General features: G+C 59.1%; 1 protein-coding gene across 1 annotated transcript in view; it reads left to right on the forward strand.

Moving 5' to 3' along the window:
• Positions 1-15479, forward strand: part of LOC111150765 (inositol-trisphosphate 3-kinase B) — an 87664-nt gene that overhangs the window by 60840 nt on the left and 11345 nt on the right. Inside the window, exons 3-4 of the mRNA XM_022508356.1 lie at positions 13579-13678; positions 14903-15116. Of these exons, the coding sequence (XP_022364064.1) occupies positions 13579-13678; positions 14903-15116 (314 nt within the window). The remainder of the gene's footprint in view (positions 1-13578; positions 13679-14902; positions 15117-15479) is intronic.

A 15479-nucleotide genomic window follows, 5' to 3' on the forward strand; every position in this document is an offset into this window, starting at 1 on the left:
TTTGTTTGTTTGTTTGTTTATTCACGAGAGATAGAGAGCAAGAGAGGCAGGCAGAGGCAAGGGGAGAAGCAGGCTCCCCATTGAGCAGGGACCCCAATGTAGGACTCCATCCCAGGACCCAGGGATCACAACCTGAACCAAAGGCAGACGCTTTACCAACGGAGCCCCCCAGGCGCCCCGCCTGCAAGGTTTAAAGCAGGGAGGCGCCTGGAATTGACATGCTAAGATTTAAATTTGGAAGTTTTTGAGGCTGAAATGTAGAGGGCCTGCCTGGCGGCGTGGGTCAGCCGTGGAGTTGGCCGCTGGGCTGTAGATACTCAGAGGCATGGATCCCTCCAGTTTGCCCCTGGCATTGAGTGTCGAGTTTTATGGCCAACATGTAACACGGGGCTTCCTGGCCCAGTTCGACGCTATAGGGTCTCCCCTCCCAGGCCGGGCCGCAGCTGGCAGTCCCCAGTGGCCGGCGCCCCAGTTCTAAATTCTGCTCTTACCGATGGGGGGCAGAGGCCAGTGAGGGCCTGCGCTGCTCAGCCGTGACTCAGTGTTGTTCCACTTCTCTGGCAAGCAGACAATGAAGTCCCAACCGTGGCGGCATGCTCGGGTGGCTCAGAAGTCCCGGCTTCTATTTCAGCTCCCTTTGGTGACCACTGAGCTGCGTCGTGGGCTTCCACTGCCCCGCTTGCCTCTCCCCAGACTTTCTAACCAGAGAGGCATTTTCCTCGGGCATTATACTTGGATCCTTTAGCCCCAAATGGCCAGTGTCCTACTTTGCATATGGTACAGTCAGGTGTTCAGAGTGTCCCCTTGCTTTCCTGCGTCATCCTCCGTGAGGTCTGAGGCGTGGACAGTGCTGTGCGTTTCCTTTCTTTGTGCAGATGGAGAAACAGAGCTCAGCGCAGTAGGTCACGGGTCTGTCCACACTCACGGGACAGGCAAATGGACTACTTAGGACCAGCAGAGGTCCTGAGACCATCCTCGGCTTGTCCCCTTCCTCTTTGCCTTTAAATCCAGCGGGTCAGGGGCGCCTGGGTGGCTCAGTGGGTTAAGCCACTGCCTTCAGCTCAGGTCATGATCTCAGAGTCCTGGGATCGTGCCCCGCATCGGGCTCTCTGCTCAGCAGGGAGCCTGCTTCCTCCTCTCTCTCTGCCTGCCTCTCTGCCTGCTTATGATCTCTCTCTGTCAAGTAAATAAATAAAATCTTTAAAAAAAAAAAAAAAAAGTCCAGCGGGTCGACACACCTGCTGTCAGGCGCTGGGCAGTTGCTAATGTGGGAAGAGGGTCTGGTGACCCATCTCAAGGTGTCCTCTGAGGTCTAGCTCATAAGGGATGCCACACCGGACGGTAGACCACGTATCACACAGACGGTTGGAGATCTGGGCTTTTGTGTGAAATGTCCTCATTTGTGTGTGTCAGCAACTAATTTCGGAAAAAAAAAAAATTGTTGCCAAAGAAAAGGACTACTGGCTAGCATCTCTGGGCCACATCATGTGGTCATGTGTTGCTAAGTGGCTGTACTCTGGGTCTGACTGAGGGCTGAGGGGAATTTGACCCGACTCCCCCAGGCGGGGCAAGGAGCGGACCTGGCTTGGGGAGGGAAGGAAGAAAGAGTTTGCAAAGCTGCCGGTCCGTTCACGACCTGCTGGCCAAGAGCTCTGTACAGAGCCCAGCCACCCACATCCCCAGGCCACATACTCTCCATTCTCCTCCTGGGTCACCCTGAATTCTGGGGGTCTTCGCTGGTTTAGTGCCTTGCTTCCTTTTCCCAAGATTGAAATGACGACTGCTTGAAAATATTTTCTTTAATCGGGTTTTTCCTTAGTGACCTCGCTCAGAGACAGATGTGCCCTAATAATAGCCTTGAAAGTTAAGGGGAAGAAGCCAGCCAGCTGGTCCCGTTCCCTAGAAGCGATGTCACAGTTCCTAAATGTGGGCCATCCCCAGAGGCCTCTGAGGAGCCGAGCCTGCCAGAGGTCTTTGGCCATGGTGAGCCTCCGGAGTCCCTCTCTGTGGGACAGAGTCCTTCCTGGTGGCTCTTGATTGCCAGGAGGACAGATTTCCCACCTCATGGAGGCCACTCTATCTGACTTCCTCCAGGACACGCGTGACACCCGGCGGATGGCAGGTGCGGGTCACACCAGGGCTGCTCTGCGCTTGCTCAGCTCCCGCCTCTTGCCTATGGCCAGAGCATGGGGAGACCACGCCCTGTCTGCCCGGAGCAGCCCGTCCTCCAAGCACCTCTCTAGCTCCTCGGGTTCAGGGCCAAAGTCCTCGGCAGGAAGGACTTACTCAGAGCCCGGTCCTCAGCCTCTGGCCTTCCAGAATTGATGTTTCAGATGACCCACTCACGTCTCTGAAATCGTGCTTTATTGCCCGCAAGTCAGGAGGAAGGAGAGAGGAATCTGAGAGGAATAGAAACTTTCTGCAGGGGGCTGTCATGTAGCTCAGGGTGCAAGGGCTGTGTTTCTTGGCCCTCTGCTCTGTGATGCTAGGGTAGAAGGCAGGAGCCCCCGCAGCTTTGGGAAAACCCATCCGAGCTGCTATAAGATATCTCCATATAAACTAAATGCAAACTCACTGTAGCTTAAAGCAAAAAGTGAAGCCAACGGTTGTGGATGTCCCTGCTTGGGGAGGGTGGGAGCCCCCCCGCTGCTGTTGGCCCATGCAGGCCTCCAGGGGAGGGATTGGAGGCAGGACCTCCCAAGTGTGCCCTCCGATTGGACCTCGGGCTTCTCTGGCACTGGGAGTCCGGGGGACTCCCTGCCTCTCCCCGCAGACTCGGGCTGCGGGGAAAGTGCTCAGTAAGCACTCGGGGCCCAGTTGACAGAGACACACGGGGAAGGGCGATGAGTCAGTCTGTTTATGAAAATCACACGTACCAGCACAGACGTCAAGATGACCCGGGGGACAGCCGTGTTCTGAGAGCTGATGAGTCTGGCTCATACTTGGGGGTTCGCTGCTGCGTCTTTTCAGCAACCTGTTTCCTGTGCCTGCAGTGACGAATGCGTGAACAGATGCACTGTGGCTCCAAGGAGCCCAGCTCTGTCCTGATGGGCTCCAGGAGGGAGCAGGAGGCTGGGGGACTCAAGGAGGGATCCAGGGCTGGGTGCTGCTTTGGAAACAAGCTCTGGGTTTCTGACCATCATCTCTGCAAGCCCACATTCTCGTTTGCTCACCACCGCTTAACCCCAGGCAAATCCGTGGGCTCTGTCAGAAATATGAATTGTACCAACACATCTTGCTTGCTTGGAAATACTTCCTAAATACAGCTCGATATTTGATGCTGCGTGGAAGTTCTCGTGTGACATTCGCGCTCTTCCTGTGTTAGAAATTCCTTACGTGGGAGTTCCCAAAATCTGGCTTCGGAGTTAGCCCAGACTAAGCCCCTTTGCAAATCTCTTACGAGCACTTCTGGATGCTCAGAAGCTACTTAGAAGGCAGTATTGTGTCTGTGAACATTCTTGGCCCAGAGAGGGCAACCTTTAAAGATGTTATATATTTATTTGAGAGAGAGAGACAGAGAGACAGAGAACACGAGCAGAGGGATAGGGAGAGGCAGGCTCCCCCACTGAGCAGGGAGCCCAACTGGGGCTCGATCCCAGGACCGCAGGATCACAACCTGAGCCAAAGGCAGACGCTTAACCTACTGAGCCCCCGCAGATGCCCCCAGTGAGGTCACCTTTTAGCAAGCTGAAGGTTGAGGAAATCATCTGCTCTGTCTAGTGGTCTGATTCATAACCCAAAGAGTTTCGATCTCAGGGTATCTCCAAATTCCCGAGAGTGTGAGAGCTGCTAAGCCAGGAGGACTCTGTTGGTAGCAGCACTGTGCTTCTGAGAACTGCAGGGACGGACGATGACCTTTTAGATCCCTCAACATTGTACAGAAAACCTCCCTGCATTTTCCTGGCCATCTAAATGTCATACCCCCGTGTGGGACAAAAACGGGCAGCTGAGCTCTGTTGCCTAGTGGAGGCTTCCGGAAGGAGCAAAGAGACTTCTTTTAGACCATGGTCCCTGGGGGAGGGGGGTCGGGGAGCAGTGTCTGCTGGGGACACAGGCTGGTGGCTCGAAGGCCATGCCACCTCTCACCTGCTGTCTCCAGCCCCAGGCTTCCGAAGGAACAGCTCCCGGGCCTTCTGGACTTCCAGAAAGTCTGTTGAAGGCCGGCCCAAGCTCCCCCAGGGTTCATTTTGAGGCAGGGAATGGGACCGTTGTGGGGACCCACTTCGTGCCGGCCGTGGCCTTCACCCTCTGCACGTCCCTCGTGGGAGGAGGGATCTGAAGGCCTGTGCTGCGGGATAGAAGAGAAGGGGCCCAGGCCATGCGGATCACATCTGCTGAGCCAACACGGAGCCCCTGCCGTTGTTTTATCCCCCAGAGAGGCACCCCCTGTGGGGCTCAGAGACCAGACTCGACCCGTCGGAGGTGTGCTGTCATCACATCACTAGGTTACTGGGTGCTGGGTCTGGGGCCTGCGCTATGCGCAGGGAATTTCATCCTAAAAACCATCCTGCCAGGCAGGTAGGATTCCTGTTCTGCATCTGAGCTAGCAAGAGGCTGCTGACCCACCAGATGCCGCCAGCCAGGAATGTCAGCCTCTCCTCCTGGCTCTATGCAGCTGGGAGGTCACAGACCCTGGAGCCAGGATGCCTGGGTTCTGATCCTGCCTTTGCCACTCACCCACTGTGGAACCTGGACAAGCTGTGTCCCCACCCATAACCTAGGAGAACTAGAGTCCCTGTGCGGTGCATCGAGGCACTGGTGTCCCACCTCCATGATGCTTACCGAGCCTGGTGTCTGGCCCTCATACTCAGTACCTATTAGCTGCTTATTCCATTCCTGGCGCAGTGCACATGCCGTGGGGGCGGCCTGCCGGGCCTTGCGCTTAGTCTCCTGGAGCTGGGAAGGAGGGGTTGAGGGCCTTCAGCGCCCCCAGGCCAGGGAAGAAGTGGGAACAAGTTTGTGGGGCCAGGCTGGCCCCCCCACCGTGAGGAATTGCCCCCCGCCAGGGGGCACAGGGAGGGGGGTGCTGTGTAGCCCTACTCTTCCTTGCTGAGCAACGAGGACCTTCAGGAAATTTCCACCCTCTGTAAATGGGCTTTGTGTCTTTGCATTTTACCAAAGTGAAAATAAGGTCTCTGGGGAGGGGTGGGTGAGGCTGAGGGAGGGAAGGGCCCTGGTGCGTGTCACAGGGGTGTGCCCCCCCCACCCCCACCAGCTGGGCAGAGCCCTGGGTGCCCTTTCCCAGAGGAAAAGCTGAGCTCTTCTGTCCTGTGAGCTTTGTCTACTGGGAGGTCAGCTACTGGAGGCTGCCCTCCCCCACCCCAGGGCCCTTCCTGGCCTGGCCTCTCCCAGTTTCCTTCTATTGTTGGTTCCCAGCCCCCAAGGTCCCACAGCCTGGAGGCCCCCTGGCTCCTGGTGTGAGAGGTGCACTAGGCCTCTGTGCCTTCAGAGGTTTCCCTCTACCCCTCCCTCCCTCCTCTGTCTCCCTCTGTGTGTCCTTCTCCCTCCATCCCCCACTTCTCCCCACTCCTCTGTGTTTCCTCTAGCCCTCCATTATTATTTTTAGTTCTTAAGAGGATGAAGCCCAGGAGGGAGGAGGAAGGAGGAGCCAAGTTAGTGACCTTCCAGTCCAGAGATGGAGCCTTTATGGACCCTGCCTGGTAGGGAGTGTTAGGAACATTTCCATTTTGAGTGAAGGGTACCTCCATCCCTGGCTAGCCAACCAAGGCTGAGCTGGCAAGATTGCAGGTCCCTGGGATGCCAGCTCCTGCAAAGCTAGGAGCTGGGGAGGAGGGTAGGTCTGGAATGTGCACTGTTAGGAGAGCTTTCTTTGCTGGGTGGACTGACCTGAGTGAAGGGGAGGGGGCGCTCCTCCAGACCCCATGTGGAGATGCTTCTGGAAAAATCCAGGCTCCAGCAAGTGGATGGGAGAGGGTGGGAGAGGGCCGGAGAGCAGGAGTGCGGGCGTGAGGCCGGAAAGGCTTCTGGGAGTGGCTACGTGTCTATGGGGGGCCAGCTCCCTCCTGTGGCAGCAGGGGGCGTTCACTGGCTGGGCCAGGGCAGCCCCCTGGCTGAGATCTGAGAGAGTCACCCTGACGAGGACCTCTCGTTGCCACGGGAAGGAGGGAGCTCACCAGGGGCGCGGAGCTGGGCAGCCATTCAGGGTTCTCCTGGCTTCGGCCAGAATGTGCTGGAAGGCACTGAGTGGCCGGGGCAGCCCCCCGCACACGGGGTCAGCAGGGCCAAGCTCGCATCAGGAGCGTCTGCTCTAAAGCAGGAGCTGGAGGTCCCGACTAGGCCTTCCACCCCAGACCCTGGGCTCAGCGGCCCTCACGATGAGAACCCTGGGCCAGCTCCCACCTCTCACACCTGCAACGGCCGAGGTGGCAGGCCTCGGGGGCTAGAGAGGGCTGCCCGTCCTTGCTGTCCGGCCCCAGCCCAGCCACCCATTCCGCACTCCGGGTACTTAATCCACCCTCCATTGCTGGCTTCTCGGAAGGGCAGGCAGGAAGAGCCATACCCCGCCATGACCTCTGGGGAAGGTGTTCTGACCCCCCAGCCTGGAGAACGTCACGTGAGGAGGCGGGAATAAAAGAAAACATTCCTCAGGTCTTTTTGCAAAAGTCTTTTTGCGTTTGGTTTTTAGGGGAATTTTCTTGTTTGTTAATGTGGGGGATGACGGTTGGTCTTAAAGCCCGGACTCTTATTTTTAGCTGGTGCTAACTGCCCTGCCAAGTCCTTGGGCTTAATTTTTCCGACGCTCGGGGTCTTGGTTTTGGAAGATCTTCCCTCACCAGCCCCCCTCCACCCCCAGGCGCACAGCTCACTGCTGGAGGGGACGGCTTTAGCTTGGGGCCCCAGCCAGGTTTCTAAGCGGGGCTCCAGGAGAGAGCCGTCGGGGCAGGGGCCCCTACCTGCCCGGGCATGCCAGCTGCCTGCTCGGAGGCTCTGCCAGGGTGAATACAATGAACAAAGTTGGCTGGCCTGGGCCTGGGAGCAGTGCGGGTTTTCCCCAGCAAAGGAGGGAAGGATCACCAGGGAAACCCTAACTGCTGTTTCAGAGAGACCAAAAGAAGAAGGAAGAAAGAAAGCATTCTTCCAAACATGGACACCTCAGTGACTTTCGCTCAGCCTTTTGCAAGAGCAGAACAAAGGCACTGAGGCAGAGAGGGCCCTTCCCTGGTTGGGGGGCGGGGGTGGTCTCTCGCTCTCCTCTCTCAGGACTTTGTGAAGCAGGCCTTTCCTAAGTGTGTGTCAGGGAGGTGGTGCTGGGAATGCGCTCAGAATGAGGCCCAGTGGGCCTGCCTGCAAGGTCGCTCTGGGGACAAGAGTCCTCGCTGTTGATCTGAGGCTGTGTTAATTGAGGGAGCGGCTGATAGGCCCAGAACAGGCAGAGAGGATGGGGAGCAGGGTGGGTGCTGGTTAGCCTGTTGGCTGGAACAAAACAAAATCCTCTGAATTAAATGGTGGGAACCAGGAAGCTGTGTGACCTTGGGCAAGTTCCTTAACCTCTCTGAACACCTATCCTCCAGTGCAGAACAGACATGGCTGGGTCAGTGTGGTGAGGGAGGAGACATCAGTGATGTGCTCAGCTGGGTTAGGACCGCTCGCTAACACGCGTGTACCCACACATATGCCCCAACCCCCAGTCTCCAGGAGTGTTGTCTTGGAGAATCCCAGGGTCCAGAGAAGAGCCCCTTTTCTGACATCTTCGAGATTTCTCCTCGTCTCTCTTACCGTTAGAACAAAAACAAATGGAGACTCTGTATAATTATCTAAAAAGAAAAGTTAGCCAACGGGCCAAACTATTTCTATAAAAAGGGAAGTGCTGGAGGAAAAAGCAGAAAATTGGGGGAACCAATTCGGTGGGAAAAAGTTAACAAAAGTCTGTAAAACCCCTTTTGTTAGAAAATGAAACGTGCGCAGCCATCTCACTGCTTACCCCTCAAATGCTGTACTTCAGGGCACCTGGCAGACGTCTACATACGTGAAATAGGGTGATTTGGCAGCTTTGCTGATTTTCTGACCCAGAACCTGGTGTCGGTGCCCGGACCTGGCTGGCTCCGGCTGTCCCCTGAGGCCGGGAGCTCCCAGCAGCCGGGAACACCCAGGGGGAAGCTTCTTGAGCAGTGAGTCACATAGTTAGCTTCTCTCCTTGCCCCCTGGCAAAGATTTGACCTGCTGGAAGCGCCCAGCTGGGTTCTTGCCCATCTGCCTTGCCTTGGAGTGAAAACTAGTTCAATTACAAAAAAAAAAAAAAAAAAAGATACATGTATTATCATGTCCTTGGTCCTCCCCGCCACCCTGTGTGGGCAGGCAGGGCACATGTCACGTTCTTGAGCCCACTTTGCAGATGAGAACACTGACGGGGGCAAAGGGTCCAGGTTCAAACGCTTGCTCGCTGTCACGGCTAGGAGGTCCACAGCTACCTGGGAACCTTAGTTGGCATCGGGGGGCTCTGACCACGGCCCGAGGGGGCAGACCCAGCCTCTCGCGTGCCTGTCGGATTTGGTCTCCCTCCTCCGGAATCGTGTGGGGCTTGGCTCAGCCTGCAGGCCAGGCTGACCAGGGTGTCCACTCAGGGACCCTCCCCTGCAAGGGAAAGCCTGGTGGGGCCAGGGGCCAGGGGTCAGGGGTCTGTCTCTCAGGAGGCTCACCCTCGTCCAGATAAGAGCTGGTATGCATGCGTGCACAGGGAGGAGCTTCTGGAAACACCCAGAGGGCAGGCTTCCAGGGCAAGGTGGGTCCGATCTGTGCTGGGTTAGCAGAATCCTCCGCAGTCATTCTTGGGGAGAAGTCCTGAGGGCAGAGACCGACACCCTTGCAGGTTTCTGTGGGTGGGTGGGGAGAGGTGTGTGGAGCCCTGCTCGCCTGCAGGATCTCCCTGGCCGGGGACAGTACATTTAGTGAGCTGCTGCTCATACTTCCACGGGGGGATGGGGGGATGGAGGGGTGCCGGCCGCCTGAACGTCCTGCAGCCCATGAGGCAGTCCTTGGAAAAAGGAGTGTCTGCCTCCAGTGTCACCGCCCTTTCTCCCCACCCCACCCCAGTTGCTGGCTGCGAGGAGCAGGCCCCAGAGGGCCCCGGCGTGGGCAGCTCCTGTGAGGGAGGCTGGGCACTGGGCTTGAACACCTCCATGAGGTCCACTCTCCTCCCAGCACATGAGAAGGAGGTCACCAAGGAGGAGAGAGCAAGGCCGGACCCAAAGAACAGGCAGGAGGGGAATGAGTGGAGTGCTGACTGGTAACCATCCTCGCCCCTTGTGCAGAGCCTTTCCAGAGGAGGCTGCTGTGAGGCCCCAAAGAGAGTCTCAGGCACCTACAGTGGAGCCCTCCCCTCCCCCCAGGACTGAAGTGCAGCCCATGGTCATAGGCCAAGGCCGAGCAGGTCGGGACCCAGCAGGTCACCTGCTCCCGCCAACCGGCCAAGCAACTGGCCCCCACAGGAGGCAGGGACAGCTTCCCCAGTGGGAGAGCTGGGTGGCCACAAAGCACCTTGAAGAGGCCCCACGCTTGTTTCGGGTTCTGCCATCCCCGTGTTGACAGTCTTACGAAGTTCTAGACAAGGAATCCCATATGTCATGTCTTTGGTCCTGTGTGGGTGGCCTGGCTCCTCCTCGCCGCCCAGTCCCGCTCTGGGTCCCTGCCCCCTCCTCCCCTCCTCACTCTATCTTCCTTGTCTGCTTCGTGGAAGACGAAGGCCAGACTCCGAGGTGATCCTGGTCAGCCCTTCCATCTTTCAGAGGCAGTTCTCCCCTGCAGCGTAAGTGGGACCTCTGGGGGAGCAGCCAGAGAATGGCGTTTCCCCAGGAGCCACAAGCCTCGCGGGGAGGCTCGCATCAGATGCTAGCCAGGCTGCCTCCCCTGGGCTCGGGCCAGGGACCTGTGGCCCCGCTGGCTAGGGGACCATGTCTGCCCTGGGCGCTTGGAGGGCTCTGGACTGCTCCGGGCCCTTCTGGGGCTAGGGCAGCCTGTGTGCTTGGAGGCTCAATGAAGGCGTCCGCCCGCGTGGGCCCCCATCTCTAGAGAGCAGCTTCGCGTGTGCCAGACATCCCGGTTCCCGCCGGCTGGTGATGCAAGGTGCTCGAAGTCTGAGCTGCTGGGACAGGCTGGCTGTGGTGCGGAAGGCTCGTCTGGGCTGGGCCAGGCTCAGGCACCAAGAGGGTAGGGGTCTGTTTTCAGGGTTTTCCTCCCCCTACACATTGTGCCACATTCTCTGACCCATTTCCTCTCCCCAGCCTGTCAGGTGCGAGGGGACGGAACTCCCTGGAATGATTTCCAAACATCGGACATCTCCAGACCTCTCCCCTCCCCCGTCCTGCTGGTTTGGGGTCCTTTCCTCCTAAATTGCAGCCGGAGCATAGAGCGAGGCCTCAGCATTCACCGAGCGAAGTACAGCCTGCAGCAGGTCCCCTGCACTCATGGAGGAAACAGAGCAAAACCCAGATCATTCTTATTCGACCCGGGGGGGTGGTCCGCGAGGGGTCTTTTTCGCGGGGTATCACCCCCCTCAGTAAACTGGCACCATTACCTGAAAGAGCTCACTTGGGTCGGCTGACCACAGAGTCCAGGTGAAAGCCTGCCCTGGGGCACTGCACCTGTTCGGCTGGGAGGGCCTTGCGTGGTTCTTCCTTTCCTGTGAAGGGCTCCCAATAGCATCCCAAACGTAGCCCTCCAGCCCCGGTCAGATCTGGGAGGTATCTGGGGTTTGGGTGCCCAGGCACGGCATGTCTCCCGAAGGCTCTGGGCTCTTCTGCTAAAGGAGGCTCCAAAGACTCACCCTGAGCAGAGTGGCTCCCTGACCGCCCAGGGGACCCATCTTGAGGAAACCCACCCCCCGGTGGCGGCAGGGGTGGGCTGATTCCCGCCATCTCCCGGCGCTCCCACGGCTGTGGCCTGCATGGTCCTTTCCTGGCCCAACTGCCACCTGCCTGTGCTTTCTCTGGGTGGTGCTAGTCACATTCAGCACTGCCTGGGTGCCCCCAGCATGCAAACCCACAGGCAAGAATGTTCCACCGCCCTCGACCGCCCTGGGCAGACTTGGCATGGGAGGACTCTCGTGGCCTTGGCCCTTTTCATGGGAGAGGCAGCTTCCTCATGCCGGGAAGGAGCCTGAGCAGAAGAGCTCAGCATGAACTGTTGAGGACCCCCTCCCCCCCGAGTCCCCCCTCCTCTCTGGCTCAGACTCTCCCACACATACCCCATCCTCATGGAGTGACTTTTGCTCCTGCTATCAGGGGAACCCATGTGCTGGTCCCATCTGACAGGTCGGGCTGGGCGGGGGGTCCACCTGCCTCCCCTGCACCGTCACGCTGCCCTGCTCCAGGCTTCCCGGCCCAGCCTCCAGAGCTGGTGTCGGCTGCTCACCCTCAGCCCCTGCTGGACCCAGCTGTTCCAGACCCAGGTTCCATCCCATGGGCCTATAGGAGCCTTCTCCCCCAGGTCTGTCCCCACCCTGCCTCTGTCGGTCACAGCCTCCATGAAGGCCTTCCTTCCCAGCACCCACCCATCTTGGCATGTCCCTTGCTAGCCATGGGACCCGGTCTCCCTGGGTTATCTGTCACCACTGCACCTACAGATACAATGCGAGGTGACATACTGCCTGTGGGGGACGCCAGCCCTTGAGGGTCCAGCTGTGCAAGGAGCCTGGGGGACCAGCGGCCCCTCCCTCAGTAGGCGGAGGAGGACTCTAAGGCCCCAGAGGGGCAGGGAGGGGTGGCGCAGGGTGGGTTTAGTTGTCCCTTGGTGGGAAAGTGGCGTGGGGTGGGTCAGCCCTGGACAGGGGACACGTGTCCTCCTGCTCCCACGCTGCACCTATCACACCCCCATCACCTGCATGGTGGCAGGCTGTGTGCTCTGGCTTGGGGCCGACCTCAGCATCTCCCCCTCGGGCCCATCAGGCCACTGCCCGGCTCCTCTCCTGTAAAGGAGGTTTTTCCGTTGTTGCTCCCCCCACACTGCGCTGTCTGTGCCACCTTCTGGGTGCTGAGATAAGTCACGCCTCTGCCTTTCTTAGCCTTCTTTGGTGATCTCCATCAGAAGGATCTAGAAGATCAACCTTGCCAGTGGAGGCCCGGCCCTTTTGTCACATGGCCTGGCGTAAGAATAGACTAGGTCTTGGTGGCGGGGTGAGGGTTTCTGGCAGGTTTAGTGGGGAGGAATTCTTCTCCTTAAACAGATTTTCACTTGAAAGCCTGATGACAGAAGCAGCTGAGTCTCGGCAAAGAGAGAAAACCCCGGGGCGGCTGATTTAACCTTGAATCCACCTTGGCCGCCCGCAGCCTCTGCAGGGATGCGGCCCCCGTCCTCAGGGTGACAGCTGGCGGCTGTGGGGCAGGGAACCAGGACATTTCATTTTCAGGGTCCCCCCAGCCAAGGTGGGAGTCCTCCTCCTCGCCCCCCGCCCGCCACAGAGCTCTAGCTTCTCCTTCCCCTGCACAGAGCCCTGGAGCCCCCCGTAGCTTCGTGCTGTGGTCTTGCTGGCTGGGGACCCGCTTTCTCAGGGACCTGTGGCACTGTTCAGCGCAGGTTCCCACCCCCCTCTAGGGACGCCTGTGTTTGGGGCCCGTGGTCTTCCCCGCTCCATCTCCGATTCTGTCCCAAAGTGAACGCGGGGCTGTGTGTTTCTGGAGAAACATGGATTGCTGGGGGAGGAGAGGACTTTTGTGAGGCGGGCGTGTGACATGGAGGTTTGCGGGCCAGCTTCATTCATCACTGACTTCCGAGGGTCCGGTTCTACCCGTGGATGGGACAGTGATGGCCCCGCATGCTTCTTGCAGAGTAAAATAAGGCGCTAAATCAGTGTCAGTTCTCCTTTTCGTGCAAGGAGCCCCTCGGCTCCTTGTCCACGGGCACACACACACCCGCGCACGCGTGCACACACAGGTTTTACCTGAGAGACACCCAAGAAGGAGAAGTACGTTGAAGAGCAGGGACTTGCAGGTACATTCGCCCCTATGCGCCCCGGCCATGGGGTGCAGGGTGCTCTCCCCAGGGACCCTCTGCAAAGTCTCCCTTCAGGTCTGTTGCAGGCAAACAGTGCCTCTGCCGCCGCACCCACAGGTACAATGTGAGGTGACACAGCCCTCTCTCCTCTGCCTGCTGGGACGCTGAGGCCATTTCCCGGAGTCCTGGAGGGTCCAGCTGTGCAAGGAGCCTGGGGGAACAGCTGCCCCCCTCACTAGGCAGAGGAGGCGCCTGAGGCCCCAGAGGAGCAGGGAGGGTAGGGTACGAGGTGGGTTTAGTTGTTCGCTGCTGGAGAAGTGGAAAGGGGGTGTTGGCGCTGGACAGGGGACATGTGTCCTCCTGCTCCCACAATGTACCTGTACCCTTGCCCTAAAGGTGCCCTTGCATCTGGGCCTTCTGCTGGGCAGCAGGCCTTGCCAGGCTCCCTCTGACGGCGCACACACCGCGTGGGTGACAGAGGTAAGGTCCTCGGAGCCGCCAAGGGCACCTGCCCCGAGGCTGTGCCGCTTCTCTGGGGGCCACCGGCTGTGAGTTACCTTGCTTTGAATTCATCCTAACCGGAAAGTACTCGTTCCCTTTCTAATGGAGACTTTTCTGTGTGCTTGTTTCTAGAGCAAATCATGGAGGAAAATAAAAAACATGGTTCACTGGTCTCCCTTTGTCATGTCTTTCAAGAAGAAGTACCCTTGGATCCAGCTGGCAGGACACGCAGGTAGCGGCACGCCCCTCGCCCCACAGCTTTCCTGCCGGACCGCCAGCTCCCCTGGGAGGCCCCCAGAGCCTGTGGGCAGAACGGGTCTGGTCCTGCACACTCTCGGGGACGGAAGCGTCTGGAACAGCTTCTCTGAGACCCCAGTGTCTGCATTCTCAGCCAGACTTGCCAGGTGTGGCCTGAGCCCTGCCTTGGGGACAGCTGCCCCGTCCAGAGCCCGTGCCGCCCCTTCCCCAAACACATGCACATCCCCCCTTCCTCCATCCTTGTCATCTTCGGGCTTTCTCTCCCCCTCTGCCTGGACTCATCAATAAAAACTGTGACATCATCAGTCCTGCAGCTCAACCACTCCTGCATCAGCTTGGACAAAGAGGCCACACCGAGCGCTTCATTGAGCGCCTACTGTATGCCCAAATCACCTTAGTCTTGGGGGTCACAACGTTCTTAGAAACATAGTCTCTGTCCCCCATCTTGTAAGTGGGGAAGGTGCAGGCAGGTCACCCCACAAACAAAGGAGGGTCCTAGGTGTAGCTGGCTGGGGCACCTGCCAGCAACCAGGGAGGAAGGACTTGTCACCCCAGAGCCCAAGAGCCGGCCAGTCCACAGGTGGGGGGCCTTTGGTGAGCATCATCCTCTGGGGAGGTTTTGACGGCTGCCCCAGACTTGACCTTCACGACCACAGACCAGCACGGGATCTGACATTTCCTTTATGTCCCCAACACCTGGGCCCAGCCCAGGTGCTTGGACAGACGCCTTCCTAAATAAACACTCCTTGTGCTCGCTTCGGCAGCACATATACTAAATAAACACTCCTTGACAGTGTGACTGAGGAGCACTGCGCAGGTGGGCAGTGCCTCGGACCCCCGCTTCTCAGCCAGTGTCCTGTCCCAAGACTGAAGCCAGCCCTCCCAGGACTTCCATCCTGAGACCAGAGGCGGCTTCATCACCCAAGAAGCAGGACCAGCAATGGGTTGGGGGTGGTCACGGGAACACCAGAGGTACGATGCAGGCCCTCCAGCGGCACATGCCTGGGTCCTCTTCTGACGAGCCTGCGGTCAGGGAAGCCGGGGAACTGGCTGGCCGCCAGGACCTGCGTCCACGCCCCCGGAAAGGCTTGGTCCACAAGCGGGGACCCTGGGGGCAGCCCCAGGAGACCTCCCTGGGGGGCTGGGGGCTGGGGGTGGGGGGGGTCAGGGACCAAGGGCCTCCTCCCTCACCCCACAGGGAGCTTCAAGGCGGCAGCCAACGGCAGGATCCTGAAGAAGCACTGCGAGTGTGAGCAGCGCTGCCTGGACCGGCTGATGGCCGACGTGCTGAAGCCCTTCGTGCCCGCCTACCACGGGGACGTGGTGAAAGACGGAGAGCGCTACAACCAGATGGACGACCTGCTGGCCGCCTTCGACTCGCCCTGCGTGATGGACTGCAAGATGGGTGTCAGGTGAGCCCAGCGTGTGCGGGGCAGGCTTGGGGGTCTGCGGGGACCACGGGAACCCCATCCCTGCCCCCGCCCTGTCACATGGCGTGCAGAGGGGATGGGACCCTGGCTTTGCCCCTCACGGTCTCCTCCCCTTTCTGGAGCCAATAGCTGTGGGGCCAGGAACGGGTGGGCTCCGTGCTGAGCTGCCCTGGGGAAGGCAGAGAGAACTGCCTGCCTCTCTGGGCAGCAGGGGTGGGGGTGCTGCTCAGAGTAGCAAGGGGGCGGCCGCATAGGGAGGCTGGGGTAGAGGCCCTTCCTGGTGACTCCTGCGCCCACACCCTGGGGTAGGGAGAGCCCGTTACGGGAACGTGCTGGATGGCCAGC

This window comes from Enhydra lutris, unplaced genomic scaffold, assembly GCF_002288905.1.
Source record: "Enhydra lutris kenyoni isolate GAN:26980312 unplaced genomic scaffold, ASM228890v2 scaffoldscaffold24, whole genome shotgun sequence".
Taxonomy (NCBI): Eukaryota; Metazoa; Chordata; class Mammalia; order Carnivora; family Mustelidae; genus Enhydra; species Enhydra lutris.